We start from the raw sequence: 19,940 nt of genomic DNA on the forward strand, positions 1-19,940 counted from the left end.
GGAGGTACACTCCCAGCGGAGTTTTCGGCCAATTACAAAGCAGCTACGGAGCCCAGCCGTGCTGTTTCACCGGCGACTCGGAGTTGCACTGCCCTTAACTCTTCAAGCGGTTTCGTGAGGACCGCGACTCTGATTGGCCACTGTTGCCACTGTCGAATTTTCCTAGCCAGCCACAGAACAAGGCGAACCCACCTTCTTTTGGTTCGGGCATCTTCGGCATTTTTCGCTCTTTGGGCGTGGATTTCCAGCGACACATTCTAATTGGGTCCTCAGGTCCATCGGCTTTTTCCGGGAGGAGCCGCAAACATACGACGTCCGTGATTGGCTACACTCGGGCTTCGGCTCTTTAGCCGAAGCAGCGGGCGAGGGGCTCGGCCGGCGATTCCCAGACGCCTGTTACGCGGGCGGCGGGGCGCTGGGTGGTGTAAGGCTGGGTGGGGGAGGAAGGAGGCGGAGGACGAGTAGGAAGGGGGAGGGGGAGTGGGGAAGAGCTAGGCGGCTGCGCAGACGGCTCTCCTCACACAGAGCAGCCCCTGACCCGGGCGAATGCGGGTTTGTGCTGCCGTCGCCGCCGCCGTCGTCCGGGCCGAGTGACAAAGGAAGGAAGGAAGGAAGCAAGGAGGAGCCGGCCCCACAGCCGCTGACAGGGCTCCGGGCTGGGGGCAAAGCGCGGACACTTCCTGAGCAGGCACCGAGCACAGGCGAGGGGCGGGAGGGCGACCGCGCTGGTGCCGTGGACGGGGGAGGGGGCCCTGAGGGACGGAAGCGGTTGCTGGGTTCCCATGTCCCCGGCGTATGGGGAGCAGTCAAGGAGCCGCTGCTTGGGATCTGAAGGGAGCTGCCTCTGCCACCGCCATGGCCGCTGGATCCAGCCGCCGCCTGCAGCTGCTCCTGGCGCAATGAGGAGAGGAGCCGCCGCCACCGCCCGCCTCTGACTGACTCGCGACTCCGCCGCCCTCCAGTTTGCCGAGCCCCCGCCGTCAGCCCGCCGGATCCCGCCGCTGCCGGAGCCGCAGCGTTTCCCGTCGCATCTCCGAGCCACCCCCCTCCCTCCCTCCTTCCCATCCCCCTTCTTTTCAAGCGTGAGACTCGTGATCCTTCCGCCGCTTCCCTTCTTCATTGACTCGGAAAAAAAATCCCCGAGGAAAATACAATATTCAAAGTACTTATTTTCAATCAAGTATTTGCCCCTGTTTCGCGTGATATATATATATATATATATATTTTTAGGATTTCTCCCCCTCCCTTTTCTCCCCTCCAAGGAAAGGGAGGGGAAAGAATTGTATTTTTTCCCAGCCCCAAATCATCTATATGTTAAATATCCATACTGATCTGTCTTGAAGGAGAAATACATCGCTCGTTTTTTTATAGCTATACAAAAGGAGTGAAAAGCCAAAAGGACGAAGTCTTTTTCTTTTTCTTGTGGGAGAACTTAATGCTGCATTTATCACTAACCTAACACCCCAACATAAAACAAAAGGAAGAAAAGAGGGAAGGAAAAGAAGGTGATTCAAAAAAAGAGCAATCATGTCAGGCCGGCCCAGAACCACCTCGTTTGCAGAGAGCTGCAAGCCAGTGCAGCAGCCTTCAGCTTTTGGCAGCATGAAAGTTAGCAGTGAGTATTGATTTTATTTTACACCCCTTCTCCACCTTACCCTTAGAATAACAGACCTTGAAATACCAGGATCTTAAAATCTTAGACCTCCTGATATAACAATTAGAGGTAATGGAAAAAGGCAAAAACCTGTCTTCAGTCAAGGATGAGGCAGCTCCCTCTTTTCTCCTCCCATACTCCCTCCCCCGGTCTCATTAACCTTGAATTGAGAGAATATGATTTTTATTTGGATGATTTGGTTTGAACCTTATTGTTTTCCTTAAACTTTCCTTGCTGTTGATAGCTTCATCAAGTGCTTAAGTATTTCCACGTTAAAATAGTGATGGAAGTGTTTACTTGCTCATCTTTTTGGATAAAGAGAAGGACAAGACTTGATTCATAAACCATTATGTACGTTTGCTCAGTGTATGTCTTTTGGAATGAGGGATATTTTAGTTAGCTCAGGTCTCAGAGGTTATCATAGTTTTGTATACTTAATAGAGAGACTGAGTGTCACAGTCTCCTAACATTTCTTTCTTGCTTAACTATGCAAAGTATTTGTTCTTAATCCTGAAATCAACTTGCTCAGTTAACGTTGGGAGGCAAGCATTGATTCTTCCCTTTACAAGGGGCGGGTGGGAACTGATACTCAGTAGCAGCAGTATGTCTACATGGCATTGTTTTAAATTGGATAAGTGGTTTTATATGTTCACTTAACCTTCCTGTTTTGACATTACCAATCTACCACTATATAATTATGTTTAATCAAAAGATAACTTGGAAGTAGGTCCAAGTTTTGATTGAGGTTTGTATTGTCATGCTGCCAAATACTAAGTTGAATGTTAATGTTAATTGTTACTGGCTCCATTATTTAAGTTCAATTTTGGGGTGCTATTGCATTCAGTACTTGTTAAGTGATCTGGAGTTCAGGGGTCCCTTCTTAGGACTATTTAAAATACACTTGCATTGGTTTCCTGTCACATTTAGATAAAAGTATGGATTTAATTATAAGAATATGGATTTAGATCTTTCCATCATAGGTATTGCAGAAGGCTGTGGTCCTGGATATAATAGGGAAATTTGGGTTGTGTTCAGGGTTGTTGCTAGACTGTATTGTTGTCCCAGATTTGTGCTGAAAAGTCTGTGTTCTTGAGGTGTTGGTTATACTAAGTATCCAATGTTCAGATGTATCTCTTATTTGTGGATATGTTTATGTGCTATTTAATGACAGTTTATTTAAACATACATCCAGAATTTGACAAAAATAGCTATATTTTCTTATTCCTCGGGAAAGGGGCATGATGAGGACAACGAAAAACTAGTTTGTTGCCTAGAAGAAGGAGAGAACTGAAGAACTGAGATTTTTTTTAAAAAAAGGTATATGCTGTTATGTGAAATTGATTATATCTTTAAGCAACATAAAATTATTTTAATTGAACTCAGGATTTCAATTCATGTTGGCCTTTGGAACTTGCCAGAAACAGGGTAGTAGTCTAAGCTAATAGCTGAATGGGAGATTATTTTTGAAAGTTAATTTTTTTTTTTCTTTTGGTGACTAGCTTGTACAGAATGCAGGGTATGTGAAGCTGATGGTGCATCTTTCAGGGAAGGATCAGGCTTTCTAAGCACTGGGGTCATTTGAAAGGAATATTTTAAAATTCTAGGGTAATTTTCAGCTATGATGAAGCAAATTTTGTAATAGCTACTTAAGAGCCTCTTGTGGTACTGGAGTGTTTGCTTTTCATCTTGGTAATATAGTTTAAAAACCACTCAAAATCAATTTTAGGTAATTAATTTATTAGATCTGTTTCAGAGAGCAAAATAGAATAGCTTACAATGTTAAATTTTTGGACTTTTCATTTTGTTTTCAGGATTTTGTTTGAAAATGACTTCTTAATTCTCGATAGTGAAGATGTTGGCTGATAGGGTAACCCTTGTAAAGTGTGTAGGTTAAAATGTTTAATTATCTGTTACCATGTAGGTCAACTTAACATTAAAAAGTTGGAGTTCGGTGCTAATTGTTTTTGACAACATTGACTTTAAGGACATTTTAGAAGGGAATCGGTAAACATTGGTTAGAGTGCTAGTGTTCTAAGGGACCCCTGTTCATGTTCAAAAGAGATACATGAGAAATTGTAGTCCTGGGCCTCAATAGCTTATTATTTAGTTGTAGAGGCAGGCTATAGGACAAAATATGAAAACAATACTGTGATGATGTAAGTTTATAAATACAAATAGAATGCTTTATTCAGAGGGACGAAGAATAAAGGAGGTGAGGCCAAATGGATTGGAGAGGGAAGACTTCTTGCAGAGGTGTGTTTTAAGACAGGTGTTAAAGGAGGCAGTAACTTCAATTGATAGAGAAGCATAAAGGATTCTAGATGGAAGGAATGGACAGAGGTACAGAGATGGTAATTTTTGTATGACAGGTAAGTGATTTTTGTATTTACTAAGCAGGTTGGTAAATTTGAATTAGAGGGGCATAAATTGGAAATAAGAAGTGATGGAATTTGAGAAATGTGTTCCTATTAGCTGATGGAGGGAGAAGGGGCCTGTAAGAATTTGGTTGAGATTCAAGAGAGATTGGAATTTACTGTAGATTGCTGAACCAAGATTTTGAAAATGATTTGGGTAGCTGAGTTGATGGATTAGAGACATTAGAACCCTTTTAGGGAGATTGTAGGGTATGTTGTGAATCATGAGGGAATATAAAATAAAATGTGAAAATGGGATGAAAAGAACACATTTGAGAGAACAGTGTGAGTGAAAAACTGGCAGGATTTTGGATTGGATTGAAGGGGAATATTTGGGAAGGAGTCAGGAGTTAAAAATAAATTCTGATGTTATTGGTCTGGAAGACTTGACCGCCAAGTTATATGTTGATTGTAATGGGAAGGTTGAGAAAGTGCTGAGATGAGAGGGTAGATGAGTTCACTTTTTAAAAATTTAATATACAATAGATTCCCTTGAAATTCAGCAGACAGCAGTTGGTTGCTGGCAATGATATTTAATTTTCTAGCCTATTAAAATTACAGTTTCTAATTTTTCTGCACCTAAAAATGTTGGATTTATTTTTGGGATTAGTAAACTAAATGTTTTTATTTAAATGCTTTCCATTGAAGTCCTAAAGAACATAATTTTTTATGTAGAATTCGCATAAAAGCCTCATACTTGAAATCTGCTTGGAATAGTTCTGTGGTTATTTAATGATAACAATGAAATTTATTATTTTTTTGCTGTGAGCTAAACTGTGACTTAAAAAATTTCAGGTATTTTACACATCCTTTAATCTTTGGTACAACTTAAAACGTGTTTTCCATAAATAATGATTATTCTCAGGTAAACCTTGCATTTAAAATAATGGTAGTAATAGTAACAGCAGCCTTCACTTGGTTTGTGAAGGCTTCAAGCAGAAATTAAAAGTTGATTTTGTAACAAGTAGTGTTTGCCTTTTTTGTTGAGCTAAGCATTCATCCCAAGTTTAAATCAGTATATTTGAAATATTTCTTTTTATGTGCTGTGGTGAAGCCAACATTTCTTTTTTAGTCACATCTAGAGTCAAATGTTATTAAATAAATGTTAATGGCTAATATTCCTTCTGTAGAATAACATGATATTATACTCAAAATAGAGAAAATAGTACTGTCTATGGTGATTTTGGTTAAAATATTAGTAATAAATCCTTTGGTATACTGTTGGTGAAAATTTAGCTAATTGCCTAAGCTTAAATATAAGATTGAAAAGAAGAAAATAAGTCGAGTATCATTTAAGTTATTGCCTCATATAAAGCATTTTTAGATCAATTTTTTTCAGTGAAGAATGATTAATAGTAGTTATATATTATTGTGCAGTATTTAGTCCTATGGTGATTAAAACCGAAGAGTAGGTGGCAACTTAGAGTTCGTCTGTTCCCAAAGGAGTGTAATCTCTTTGTGACATCCAAAAATTAGGTTATTAGAATTTAGCCAATTTCTAGATTATCCATGTTGTTATGGAAGAGAGCTCATGTGTGAGACTGAAAACCAGAACCTTATTTTCATTAAGTTTTCATTCTTTTCCCAACCAGACCTTTCCAGAGTTAAGACACTAAGATCCTCATATAAAACTTGCATGCTCTCTTGTTGCATGTGCCTGTAGAAGGGAAACTTCAAGGGAACCCAGGGATTCACAAATCAATTTGTAGCTCATTGGGAATTGCATTTAGAAAAGGAAGTGACATCTTTTCATTTCACTGGCATAGTTCAACTGAAAATCAGTACTTGCACCCTGTGCTGCCTGCCCCTTGTTTTGGACTTGAGTTGCAGGTGTGAGAAGCAGCAAGCCTGGAAAAGCCAGAGTTTTTGTGTCAGCAGCAGGTTCTGAACTGAAGGAGCTGGTGTGTGTGTGTGTGTGTGTGTGTTCTTAATGTATAGAGAAGGCTGTGAAACATGCATGTGCTGACTCTGGTTGCCACAGTTTCATACTTTTTAATAAACATTTGTTAGAGTGTTAATGTGCTTAATTTTTTTAGTAAGACTCATGGGATTGTGAGACTGGGATGGGGATGGGCAGGCGATGAGATTGTGTTCTCTTGTGATGCTCCACCCTACAATGGAGAATGGAGGGGCAGAGCACGTGGGTGTGACAGGAGTATATGCTAGTAGTAACAGGACCAACCTGATTTCCTGGATATGGTACTACTAAGAATATAATCATCATGAGTAAATGAATTTGTTGGAATGTTTAGTATTGTTTTCTAGCATATCTTTTTGGGGGGGGCGGGGGGAGAGGGTGTGTGAAAAGGGAATCTTGCATGATTTCAAGGATATAAGTATTTTTATGGTTCATTGGTTTTAAAGTAGAGGTTGCAATCTTTGTTCCTGTCTTAGGTCTTACAAATCTTCCTTGATCATATAAATATCTTTGAAATTGGTTGAATGTGACATAGAAATGTCTACTTATTTAAAGACCTGTGTAAATAGAACAGAAAAGAAAAACTGACAGTAGAGTTAAAGGAGAATAATTTGTTTTCCCAAAAGCTTCCTACCATTAAATTGATAAAATAAAGGGCTATTCTATTTATTATTGAGTTTTTTAAAAAAATGAGTTAATACTCAGCAAATAAATAATGGACATTCAGTAAATTATTTCAATATGTTTTTGTGTCTATAATGCACTTGATCTGGCATATGATATAAAGATACAACTTTGTTGATTTGGAGTCTTAGTTTACAGTCATCCTTCCCACTTCGCGTGTATTTTGAGGAGAAAGGTCTACTTTCAAAGGGTGTACGCAAGTTAAAATTTTGTAAATGTTTGAATCTTACATTTTTGTATAGAGTAGTTTTTTTAGAAACACTTTGGTTTGATCAGATTATTTTTATGAAACATTCTGCCAAACTAGCTTTTCCTTTTGTCTCCAGAGCACAATGGCCAACAATGACACAGATATGAAATGAAGCCTTAACATGTTCCCTTATTAACATAGTCTGGAGTTGTTAATTTGATTGTCCTTTCAAATCCGTTTAGTAATAAAAGTAAACATTTCTGACAAAGGAAGAACTATTTTTCTAGAAACTTGTATTTTAGATGATGGTATAATTTAAATGAATTTACAGGTTTAGAATTGGATAGGCATGCCCAAAAGCCAGAGTGGCAGCAGGTATAAATATGAGTAACATTGGTACAAAGCAGTAACATTAGCACTACATTTTTTTCATTACCGTTAATTGTATCATCTTGAAATCTTTGGTTTAGAAAGCTGAAAATAAATAGATTGCTTTAATAGAAAGTGGCCATGAATAATAATGTTATATAACTATTTAATGTTTATTATGTACTAAATACCCTGCCAATATCTCCTTTTAATCATTATAGCAACTCTACAAAGTAGCTAATACTGTAATTTATCCCCACTTTATAAATGGGGTAAACGAGATTCACAAAGGTGAAGCAACTTTTCAGAGATTACCTGGCCAGAAAGTTGCTCTGCTAGAATTTAAACCCTGGCATTCCAATTCTAGAGCCCTTGCATTGTATATGTTATAGAGAATGAATCCCTATTACCTTAACATTTGGATTCCAGGGATAAGCTAAAGCACTTTTTGCTTTTAGGATAGTCTTTCGTTGCTAATTTAGCAGTGACTGTGTAAGACTTTCATTATTAGTACTGCTTTATGAAATTAGTTTCAGGCATGCCTGTTAGCAAATATAATACTTAAATACTTATATTGGAAAAAAATCCTTAGTTCTTTTAAGATTTCAGGGAAAACTTAAAACGAACACTGAAAATGAAAATATTAGGACTTATACCAGCACAAGAAGAAAAATAAGTAATATATGGAGTTTTTTTGTTTATTTTGTTTAATGTTCAGTCAGAGCTCTGATTTTTTTTTTTAAAGTACTGATTGTTCATAAGGAAATCTGGTGTATTATAGGTAATATGAAAATGTGATTCTCCAAATTAGCCATTATTAAGGATTATTGTTTCTTTCTATTCATGTAGGTTGGTTGTATAGTGTTCTAAGTGTTTTATTCCTCCTTTTAATATTTGACAACAAATTTCATGAAAGGCTTTTTTTTTTTTTTGGTTGATTACACACGCACAACCAATTAGTCAAGTATCTATTGGACATTTGTTATGTCTGAAACTGAGCCTTTAGGGCTGTGGGGTTTTTGTTTGTTTGTTTGTTTGTTTGTTTGTTTGTTTTTAAAGAATAACAGCTATGCATCAATGTGAAATTAGAATTGGGTTATTTGGAATATCACCTTTTGGGAATTGCTGGTATTTGACAATCAGAAAGTAAAACAAAAAAAGCTTTCAAAGAGCTGAAATCTCCAGACAAATGGTGCATACGTTTTGCTCATAGGTTGGTTTTTAGATTTTTATTTAGACTTCTTTATTATTATTTAACACATAATTCTAATTCATCCAATTCTCTTGGTTTTCTAAAACTGCAAATTAGAAGAGGATGAATGGATACTGACACAGAGCATCACACCTACTAAAAAGAATAGACAACTCAGGAAAACAAGCATATTGGGATTAGTGTAGGCTCACACAGCTTCAGGGGAAATCACTCTGATAATTGTTCAAAATGTTAACCTAGAGAAGGTTAAATTATACAAGCTTCACTCTCTTTTAAAAGAGCAGGAGTCAGGAAAGCCTCTTCTGGATAACGGGTTCTGTAATAACTTCTCGCTACAGCAAACATTTTCTAATTTATTGGTCACTGAAGTGATGAGGAAGAGATCTGGGTCATCTCACCTCTGTCTGGTTGACCAACTATAGTTGGATTTTGGTGATATGGATAAAGGTACTAACGTCTTCAATATGCTAGCCCAGAATATTGTTTCCAACTCTTCCATTGACCGTTTACATTTATTACACAGCCACAGCATTTCATCTGATTTAAGTTTTTTTGTTTGTTTTTTTCTTCTGTGGTACATGTGGAGTTGCTGTTTGGATTTTGACCTGCCCATATCTTCTGTTTATTGGAATGCTTGAAGGCATTGCATGGAGTCATTTAAGCTTTCTTTTTTTTTTTTTAAGCTGAGCCATCCTGCTACCTGTTGGCAGCTCAGCGGCTGCTCAGCTCGGGCTGGACTCGAACCGCTGTTGCTCAGAGCTCAAACTCTTGAGCGAGCTCTTAACCAACTGAGCCACTCGGCCGGCCCCATTTAAGCTTTCTTAATGAATTATGATTAGCTGTTAGAGAGTAACTTTACCAAATACACATATGGCCTATGTAATGAAAATGGAAAAGGTAGGTATCTTAATTGTTGATCTGAAGGAAAAGGACAGTCATACAAAGTTCTTTTTTCCCTTTTGGAGGTCTTAAGAAATTCTTAGGGCTTCACTGGCTAATATAACTAAAAAGGTTGTGTGTTTTAAATTTCTTTCCAAGGAAAGCTAACCTATCTTTTAAAAATGTGACTCCCTCTACTTCCCCTTATTCCTTAAAATCAGTTAATTCTTTTAAATTGATTAACCACTTCATGACTTGTGTTGAAGTAATTGAGCTGAGTCAAATTACTCCTGAACTTTTGAGTTTTTAGAGGCAGCACCTGAATAATTGGAGGCACTGGAGTTATGCCTGGCATCAGACTCTTAGTATTACTGGTGCATTTGCTGTCCTATTGGAATTTCAGAGCTTTCACACTATACACATTATTATTTAAACTTTGAGAGGAAGAGGGATACTTTGAGTTGGTAAGGTTTCAATATTAATATATAATTATGTGTATATATGCATATATTTACATAATATGTAAGTAATCACAGTATTAATTGGATGCTGTATGATAGACAGTTACATGCTTATTTACATATTTTGCTTTAAGAAATGGAATTTACTCACATGATTCAAAATTTTAAAGGTATTCAGTGGTGTCTTTTTCCTGCTTCTGCTCTTTAACTACCAGTTTCCTTTCCTGGAGAGAGCCAGCATTTTTATTTCATATGTATCCTTTCATAGGTATTCTGAATCTTTACAAGTTATTTATACCATGGAATTATATTTTGTGTGTACATGCGTAAATTAACATAAATTAACACTGGCTTTAGCATAAAAGTGTTAGAATTAAAACCATCTAAATCAGTTACTCTAGAAAATTACTATTGTTTTTCATCACTAAATCTAAATGCTTTAGATTACTAAATCCTTTTTTTTTTCTGAATGTGAGTTAGATGGGAAGGACGAAGATGAGAGAATGCTTCCTTTGACAATAAGAGGTAAAATACTAATAATAGTCATAACCAGTGAACACTTACCTTAGTAGCACATTTGAAATATTTCTCACAGTGTCTTTGAAAAATGATTTGTAGTGTCAAGCAGATATTATCTGTGTTCTTGCTGGAAATAGGTGTTTATTTCATGGTAAAGAAAAAGACAAAGGGTATTTTATTTTTTCCTCCAACTTTCCAGTTTTCTAACACCTTTCATGAAAAAAACCTGTTCTCTTGAGAGATCAGAGGCGCAGAGTGCGTCAGTGTCAATGAAGCCTGTGCCTTTTACCTCTTTAAGAGCGCACGGTTTCATTCTGCTCGTAAACCAAGCACTTCTTAGTTTAGTCATTTAAAAAAATATATGTATTTTTTATTTTTATAAAGCAATACAGTCATATCACTTAAAGAAATCAAATAGTGCAAAAAGTCTTATTATGGAAGCCAGCCTTCTGTCCCCATTTCTATTTCTAAGAGGCAACCTTAACTGTGACAGCTGTTTCCTTTAGTAGTGTTTGTCATATTCTTAATTAGTATATACTTTGTCTATTTCTTAAAATTATTTTTTTATATTTATTGTCTTCTCATTTACGATAGATACTATTGTCATCCTCATCTCTTTTGCTATCATGCTGATAGCAATTATGCCATTATTTTTAGTTAATTTTATTTATTTAAATTATAATTCAAATGATTAATACTCAGTATCTAGATACTAAACAGCATTCTCGGCAGAAGCAAGTAGCATACAATGACCACATTTCCTTTTACAAACAGCTTTATTGAGATATAATTCACATACCATAAAATTCATCCATTTAAAGTTGTGTAGTTCGGTGGTTTTTAGTATATTCACAGTCATGCAACTGTTACCACAGTTTAATTTTAGAACATTTTTTTATCACCCCAAAAAGAAACACGAGACCCTTAGCAGTCATTCCCCATATTCCCTTTCCTCCTAGATCTAGGCAACCACTAATCTACTCTGTGGATTTACCTATTATCGACATTCCATATAAATGGAATCATATAATATGTGGTCCTTTTTTAAATTATTATTTTTATTTTTTTAATTTCATTTATTTTAAATACGTGGCCCTTTTGTGACTGGCTTTTTTACTTCTCGTAATGTCTTCTAGGCTTATTCATGGTATAGCATTAATCAGTACTTTATTCCTTTTTCTTGACGAATAACTTTCATGGTATGGAAATGCCACCATTTGTTTATCCATTCATCAGTTGATGGACATTTGGTTTGCTATTTACTTTTTGGCTAGTGTGAATAATGCTGCTGTGAACAATTGTGAACAAGTTTTTGTGTGGACATATTTTCAGATCTTTTGATATATACCTAGGAGTGGAATTGTTAGGTTGTAAGGTAATTCTGTTTAATATTTTAAGGAACTGTCAAACTGTTTACAAAGTGGCAATCACATTTTCTTTGCTTTTACTTTTATTTTATTTATTTATTTATTTTTATTTTTTTACTATTCGTCTCAGGTGTACAGAACAATGCAATAGTTATTCTTTTCACCCCTCACAACGTAACAGCCCCCCTCCCCCATCCACTGCCCTCCCACCCCTGATATCATACTTATCTATTACAATTCCATTGACTCCATTACCCCACTCTACTCTACATCCTGTGACTATATGTATATATAATTATAGTTGACATACAATATTATTCAACATCAGCTTCAGAAATACAGTGCAGTGGCCAGACCTCTACACCGACTATGAAGTGGTCTCCCTAACAAGACATGAGTCCAACTGGCCCCCTAAAAAATATTTAGAACATTATTGATTATATTCCCCGGACTGTCTTTTCTATCCCTGAGGCCATATTGTAGTTACCAATTTGTATTGTCTTGTCCCTTCCCCTTCTCCTTCATCCCCACCCCCTCCCAACTAGTAACCCTCAGTTTTGCTTTTACTTTAAAAAAAATACTTTATTGTTGCCATTTTTTTCTTGCACTGTTTGCAGTTACCGTAATCTTAGTGTTTTCCCTTAAATTTTATCAGGCATTCTCTAGATTCTGTCCCACCCTCTGTTCTTTTCCTGGAGTGTCCTTTTTCCTAGAGTCCTCATCCTACTGCTGGGATCTGGCCTGGTTGTTCTCCAGATCTCGCTATACAGCTGTCATACTCTAACTTCTTTCATTGCTCTTTAGTGCCTACTCTCCTATTTCCTGGATCCCATGTCTTTGTATCACTGAGTAGTTCTTATCTAACATAATCTCATGACATCAGCCAGCATTAACTGCTTAGTAAATGTATCTGGAAAAGTTGTAGTTAGTTTTTTTTTTTTCCACATTTGCTCCGAAAGGGTAGTTAAGCTGACACACTTTTTTGGCAGGCATCTCACCTTTTCAGTATCTAGACAGGAGGCATCAAGTGATTACTATGCCAACATGAAACAACAATATGAAGCAACTACAGAAATCTGAACAATATTAATATTAAGCAACTGTTTAAACCTGAGCTATTCAGTAGAAATATAATGCAAGCAACAAATGTGAGACACATATGCAATTATAAAATTTCCAGGAGCCACATTAAAAAGAGTAAAAAGACACAACTAAACTTAATAATATATTTTATTTAATGCAGAATATCCAAAATATTTCAACGTGCAATCAAATATAAAATTTACTAATGAGATATTTTACTTTTTTTTTTTTTGCTTCTAAATCTTCACAACCTAGTGGTTATTTTACACTTACAGCACATTGTAATTTGGAGTAGCCACATTTTAAGTGCTCAGTAGCCACATGTTGCTAGTGATTATTGTATTGGACAGTGCAGGTTTAAAATACTGTCCAAGAATTATGTTATTGTGTAATAATTGTTATCAGTCTGTCATATAGTCTGTTTACTCTCAAGTGTATGTGGTTTAAAAACACTTCAATGATTTGTCCCATTGCTTCGTTTTGTTTTTAGTTATATCTTTAGTTTATTTTGAAATTTTATACCACATTAAAGGAGGTTGAGAAATTTATGTTCTTTAGAAAGGTGCTTGCTAAAGGAGGTAATGATTTCTCTCCCAGCACAAATGTTAAAACGTATATTGAAATTCTTAGTGGTATGCTTGTTAGTAGTTGTCATTGTCATGATTGCCCTGGTTCCAATGGAATTTTTTTAGTCTAAATATTCTTTGTCACACATTCTCTCCTCTTGTTGTTTCAAAGACCTGCTCAGCGTTGAGAGTCCCAAATGCCACCTCAGCCACTAAAGACTTCCATGCCTTATCCCAGGGCTTGAAATTCACTTGCTTGTAACTCCTGTAGCACTCCATCTCCCTTGTGTTCTGCTGTGCATTCTAGTTAACTTGTTTTGTTTCCCTCTAGGGGATTATAAATTCCAGTATGGCAAGAAAGTATTTTACTCAACTTTGTAATTTTTTGCAATGTGAAGCACGTGCTTTCTGTATTGGATTACTTAATACATATTTGAGTTGAAGGCAATTTGTCATGGTAGTTACGTGAATACTAGACATGGTGGTCACATGTTATAGAGTTTTCAGGTCACCAAACTATCACTGATGTTTCTAGGAACGTTTAAGTTTGATATAAGAAATTATAAAGTTAAACCTGGGTTTTTGTTTAAACATGAGGGAGCCATAGTAGGGAAAGGAAAGAGACACAAAGATATAGACACTTTTGGTATACTATGTGCTTAGCACTCAATGGCTCTGAATTTTTTGGATGTGTAGCTGAATGAAAGAACTTGGGTGCTGGGTTGCACTGGTTGGTAAGCATAGTACCGTTGAAACATTGAGCCTGTCCAGCTACTACAATACCCCCAAGCCTTCCAGGATTTTATTTGGAGTAGGTGAGGATAGAAGAGAGATTTAGAACAATAAAACCTGACAGATCAATTTCTTTATTTTCACCAAGTAGCTTATCCTGTAAGATATAAACAGACAATACTAAATATGAGCAGGCCTGACCTGTTTATCATGGATGCACTTAGACTTGTAATTGTAGAAAACTCTAATTTTTACAGAACTTCTTTTTGTGTCTCTAAGATAATATTTGTTTGATGTACAAATGCATATTAGTATATCAATTTAAGAGCTTTCCCAGAGAGAATGAGAAATATTAATAAATAATATAGGTTCTATTGCTAAATAAGCCAACCTCTTAAACAGCTCTAAAATTTTGCTGTCTGTATTTGGTTTTGAGAAATCATGTCAGGATAGTAAATTTGGCTTCTATTGATAAACATGGTGTCTGACTCTGACTGATTGTTACATTGTGAGATGTTTGGCTGGTCTAGGGCATGATTCTTAGACATAGAAGAGATTTATTTATTTTCTGTGTAAGTAGCAAATGCTTATTCTGCCCTTCTTGAAAGGCAGAGGAATTACTAAAGAACAAAGCATAGTTCTATTTAAGTTCAGTTGAACATCAGGGATAACCTTTATTGAGAGACTTTTGAGACCTTAATTATAAAGTTTCTAGAAACTTAACTGTCAATTTCCAGAAAATTAAAGAATAACTGCATTTTTAAAGGATAGAGGAAATGTTCTAGCATTATATTTAATTTCTGGGGTCCTTAGAAAACAAAGATCCCAGAGGCAGAAGATTCTCTGACTCCACTACTTTGTACAGTTGACCCTTGAACAACATGAGTTTGAACTGTGTGGGTCTACTTAAATGTGTTGTTTCCCCGCTACCCCAATATATAGTTAGCCCTTCATATCTCTGGGGTTCATTCACATCAATGGATTCAACTAACCATGCATCGAAAACAGTATTTTTGATCCTCATCTGGGAATCTGTGGATGTGGAAGGCTGACTATGTATCGTTCAGTGCCATTTTATATAATGGACTTGAGCATCTTTGGATTTTGGTATCCTGGAATCCTCTGTGGATACTGAGGGTTAACTGTAGTTGTTTTAGGGGAGTCAAAAGTTATAGGCAGGTTTTCAACTAAGCAGGGGTTGGCGCCCCTAACCCCACGTTGTTCAAGGGTCAACTGTATATACCATCAATATTAAGTGTATAGCTTATTAGCTATCAGTATGTTTTTAGAAGTAAGATATTGTTTAAAAATGTGGCTTTACTTTATTTAAAAAAATTTAAATGAAACCAAAAAATCTTTTTGTTTCTCACATATACCTGAGAAACCCTGTGAACTTTCTCAAGTTTATGGGAAGAGGTGAGATGCTGCTGTGGGTCATAGGAGTGAGGGTTGGGGAAGAAGTTAATTAGAAAAAAGTTGGTAGTTTTGATGGGTATACTCAGGTGATTTAGTCTAGAGCTCTAATTCTTAACTCCTTTACTGTCCTAAGAGAATGTGAATGATTATGCAAAAATGGAGCCTTGCTACCTTTTTGGTAACTTGACGGCACCAGTTTTGAGCCCAGTTAACATACCATAGTTTGACTCAAGGCAAATGTTAGACTTCGCAATCTTCTATCCTTATTTTTCCTTGTGATCACTTTCTCAATATCCTTCGTTGTTGATTTGTATTGTTCTTGAACATGAAGATCCTCTTTATCTAGTTGGTACTTAACAAATATTAAATATTGAAAAATAAATCAGAAATTTGAAACATTGAATCTAAAATATAGACCAAATTTTAATACATCAGTTCATAAGCATGTTTTTAAAATGTATTTTTGTAATTTTTGAGAGTACTTAAATATTAATTTAAAAGGTTGAGTTACAGTTCTCATGATTTGGAAAAAAATTTTTGTGTCACTGAGGAACTTTTCTTAGTTGATGAGTATTTTAAGTGTCAGATTACAATAAAATTCTGTGATGATACAAAATTCAGATACAGTATAATTGGCTCCCACCCTCTGCCCTGACTTGTTTTAAGGTGAGGCCGGGTACACATTTGTTTGTAATAATTGCTTCACTTCATGCAATTCTAGCAAGGGAATGAACTTACCATTCCCTGTCTCCTCTACTCTGTAACTGGAAAAATACTGTTTTCTGTTAACTTTGCAATGACAGGCCCTGTTTTTCATGCAGTTGGATTTTTCGGACCACACTTGTAAGAGGCTGTCTGGATTTTAATGTACAGTGTTTAATAAATGGAATGCTCATATATCTAGCAGGCACAGTAGCTTGCCAGCTCAACCGTACAGAATAAGGACAGGAACTAGATAGTGGATAAAAATAACACTGGAGAGCAAAAAGAGCTGTCATAGAACCTGAAGCAAAGTGTTAAGTTTTATTTTTTTAACCTGTATGAAAGGCCTTTGGTCAGTGTTTCCTAAACAGTGTTATGCTGTAATAAATATTCTGTGGCCAAAGAAATTTAGGAAATGTTGCTTGTAAGAAGCCCATGAAGGACTGGCCACACTTTGGAAGCTCTGCCTTAGGTATTTGGAGCTTGCTTTTAGAAGAGAAGGGAGCCAACATTCAAAGAGCATTGTTTCACAGGGTGTAGGTGATCTGTCCATTTTACAGACAAGGCCCTTCTGGAGGGTAAAAGATGTAAAACTAGTAACAGGGCAGAACTGGGAATGGATCCCTAAGCTCTCTGATTCTTAAATCTTTGCTCTTTTGACCTGTCTATGCTACTATGTGATTGTAATGAACTGCCAATTTAGGTTTTACTCATTGGAGACAGTAATTTAGCGGTAATACAAGGAAAGAGACTAAGCTGCCCTAGATAATAAATTAACTAGCTGACACATGTTCCCCCATCCTTTGCTTTGCATAGATGAACTCCATGTTCCAGAAGGGAAAGTTTCAGAGAATACTCTAAATAAAAGTCCTTTTAGAGTGAGATTTGATATCTCTTTAGGTGTGTATAACTTTATATCTATTTTTTCCATCCTAAGGCATGAACCAGAACCCTCTCTGAAGTGGTGATAGTAATACTTAACCTTTTTGGGAAATTGTAAAGCTTAAAGGAGGTAATTAGGCATGTAAGATACTTGGCACAGTGTCTGGCACATAATAATTCTAGCTGCTGTTATTATTAGTGGTAATAAAAATAATAAAGCCTTTAGTGTAGATTGTTCTCTGTATCCTGTTATGCGTGTGTGTGTTTTAAATGGGCTTGTGTAGGGTGGTTATAAGCCTGGAAATCTTTTTTTTTTTCTTAATTTGAAGAAAAACCATCATCACATGCCATTTAAAAAAATTGAGGTAAAATTGACATGTATTAGTTTCAGGTATACAACATAATAATTTGATACTTGTATATGCTGTGAAGTTATATATCTGCCACCATATCAAGTAAAAAATTTTTTTTTTCTTTTGATGAGAACTTTTAAGATTTACTCTCTTGGCAACTTTCAAATATGCAATATAATATTATTGATGATGATTGTCATGCTGTGCATTACATCCCCATGACTTAATTTATATCTTGAAGTTTGTGCCTGTTGACCCCCTTCACTCATTTCACCCAACCCCCTTTCCCTTGGCAACTGTCAATCTATTCTTTGTATCTGAGTTCTGTTTTTCAGATTCCACATATAAGCGAAATCATATGGCATGTGTCTTTCTCTGACTGACTGCACTTAGCATAATGCCCTCAGAGTCCATCCATGTTGTTGTAAATAGCAAGATTTCATTCTTTTTTTTTTTTAGTGGTTGAATAATATTCCATTGTACACATATACCACAATTTTTGTATTGTTTCCGTTTCTTGGCTATTGTAAATAATGCTGCAGTGAACATAGAGGTACATATATCTTTTTGAATTCGTTTTTTCATTTTTTTTCGGATAAATGCCCAGAAGAGGAATTGCTGGATCATATTTTTAATTTTTTGAGGAAACTGCATATTGTTTTCCATAGTAGCTCTACCAATTTATATTCCTACCAACAGTGCATGAGGATTTCCTTTTCTTCACAGCCTCTCCAACACTTGTTAATTTCTTGTCTTTTTTATAATAACCATTCTAACAGGTGTGAGGTGATACTTCATTGTACTTTTAATTTGCATTTCCCTGTGAGTAGTGATTTTGTCTGTATGTCTTCTTTGGAAAAATGTCTATTTAAATCCTCTGCGCATTTTTTAATTTTTTTTTTAAACTAATGAGTTGAGTTCTTTATATGTTTTGGAAATTAACTCCTTATTGGATATATGATTTGCAAATATTTTCTCCCCTTTAGTAGTTTGCTTTTTCATTTTGTTGATGGTTTCCTTTGCTGGGCAGAAGCTTTTTAGTTTGATGTCATCCCACTTGTTTATTTTTGCTTTTGTTGCCTTTGCTTTTGGTGTCAGATCCAAAAATTCGTAGGCAAGACCTATGTCAAGGAGCTTATTACCCCCTAGGTTTTCTTCTAGGAGTTTTATGGTTTCAGTTCTTACATTCCCCAAATGCCTTTTTAAAGTAATGAAAATTCCGTCTTGAATATATTTTATAGGGCATTAAGAAAGTTAAAGTTCCCATTAGGGATCTGGCACTTTTTCAGTAGGCACTAGTTGTAATCAACACATGTTGGCCTAGTACCACAAAGTTTTTGTTTGTTTTTAATGTGAGATGTGTATTTTTAGCTGATCTGATGTCTCTGTAGTCAGTCTTTTTAGACTGAGTTATTTTTCTTCTGAAAACTATTTTCAGGCAAGTCTGTTTGCAGTGGCAGTTTGGTTTTCATTGACCATTAGGTATTAAATGCTTAACTGGATGGGCACACCAGATTTGCTATGGAATGTAACGATCTTTTCCTCCTAACTTGGATCTCCATAGTTTTGTTCGGTAGAGTAAAATGGCCTGAGGCACCCTCTGAAAATTTGGAGAACTATTTAGAACACTTTAAAACCACTATGGCCATTAACTATGAATTGAGTTAAGAAGAATACTGTATTTTTCCCCCCTTAATTATTCCTCTTCCTCAATTTTGAGGAAGTGGGAGAGAGAAGCTTTTTTCCTCTGAAAATTTTCTTCTCCCTTCTTAGCTTTTAATTTCCTGCTTTGAAATAGCCAAGATCCTCGGGGCCTCTAAGAACATCAAACAGTTTTCACAGCTTGAGGCAGAATGATTTTCATGGAAAACCTTTTAAAAGTAAGATACCCTTTGTCCTTGCCAGGACATTCTTAAAAGAGCAGTTAGCAGCACCTCACTTCTTTGTCACTAACTAGGGTGAGGGAAGGGAAGAATGAGTCGCAGCTTCCTTCTTTCTCCTTTTCCGATTTGCTTCTCCCTTTCCCTTTCCACTTAGCTCTTTATGGGCACTGAACTTGGCTTCTAGTAGAATTGGGGTAATTTTATTATTCATTCATTCATTCATTCATCCATTCATTTTAGGGAACCTGATATTCCCAAACAGGTGATGAATATTTTCTCCATTTGAGGTGTTTATTTTTTTTTTATATATATATTTTTAAGATTTTTATTGGGAAATTGGGGGGGTTGGGAACAGTGCTGGGGAATTGGGGGAAGGGGGAACAGACAGGTTGCTGTCCCTTTGTTCCTCAGTCTAGTTGTGGAGGACGTCGCTTCACTGGCCCAAGTTGGCACCATCATTGCGCTCCTCCCGGGCGAGGCAGATCAGTCGCCGGCTTCTGGATGGCCGCTCACTGCGGCTGCTGGCTGCTCACGCTGGCTGCTGGCTACACACGGTAGCCCATGGCAGCCCACTGCAGCAGGGGCTGCAGCCTACACCGTCGCCGGTGACTCAGGGCAGCCCAGCTCCAGGTTGAGCTGCTGTTCAGCATCTTAG

General features: G+C 36.7%; 1 protein-coding gene across 7 annotated transcripts in view; it reads left to right on the top strand.

Annotated features, from left to right (window-relative positions):
* Positions 1-517: 517 nt before the first annotated feature.
* GSK3B (glycogen synthase kinase 3 beta) overlaps positions 518-19,940 on the top strand; it is a 209,334-nt gene continuing 189,911 nt past the window's right edge. The window contains exon 1 of one of the 7 annotated variants that reach the window (XM_019653104.1): positions 518-1,615. In XM_019653104.1, the coding sequence (XP_019508649.1) occupies positions 1,528-1,615 (88 nt within the window). In that variant the 5' untranslated portion in view covers positions 518-1,527. The remainder of the gene's footprint in view (positions 1,616-19,940) is intronic. The other 6 variants (XM_019653072.1, XM_019653092.1, XM_019653083.1 and 3 more) reach the window with 6 other exon arrangements.

This window comes from Hipposideros armiger, unplaced genomic scaffold (assembly GCF_001890085.2).
Source record: "Hipposideros armiger isolate ML-2016 unplaced genomic scaffold, ASM189008v1 scaffold_8, whole genome shotgun sequence".
NCBI lineage: Eukaryota > Metazoa > Chordata > Mammalia > Chiroptera > Hipposideridae > Hipposideros > Hipposideros armiger.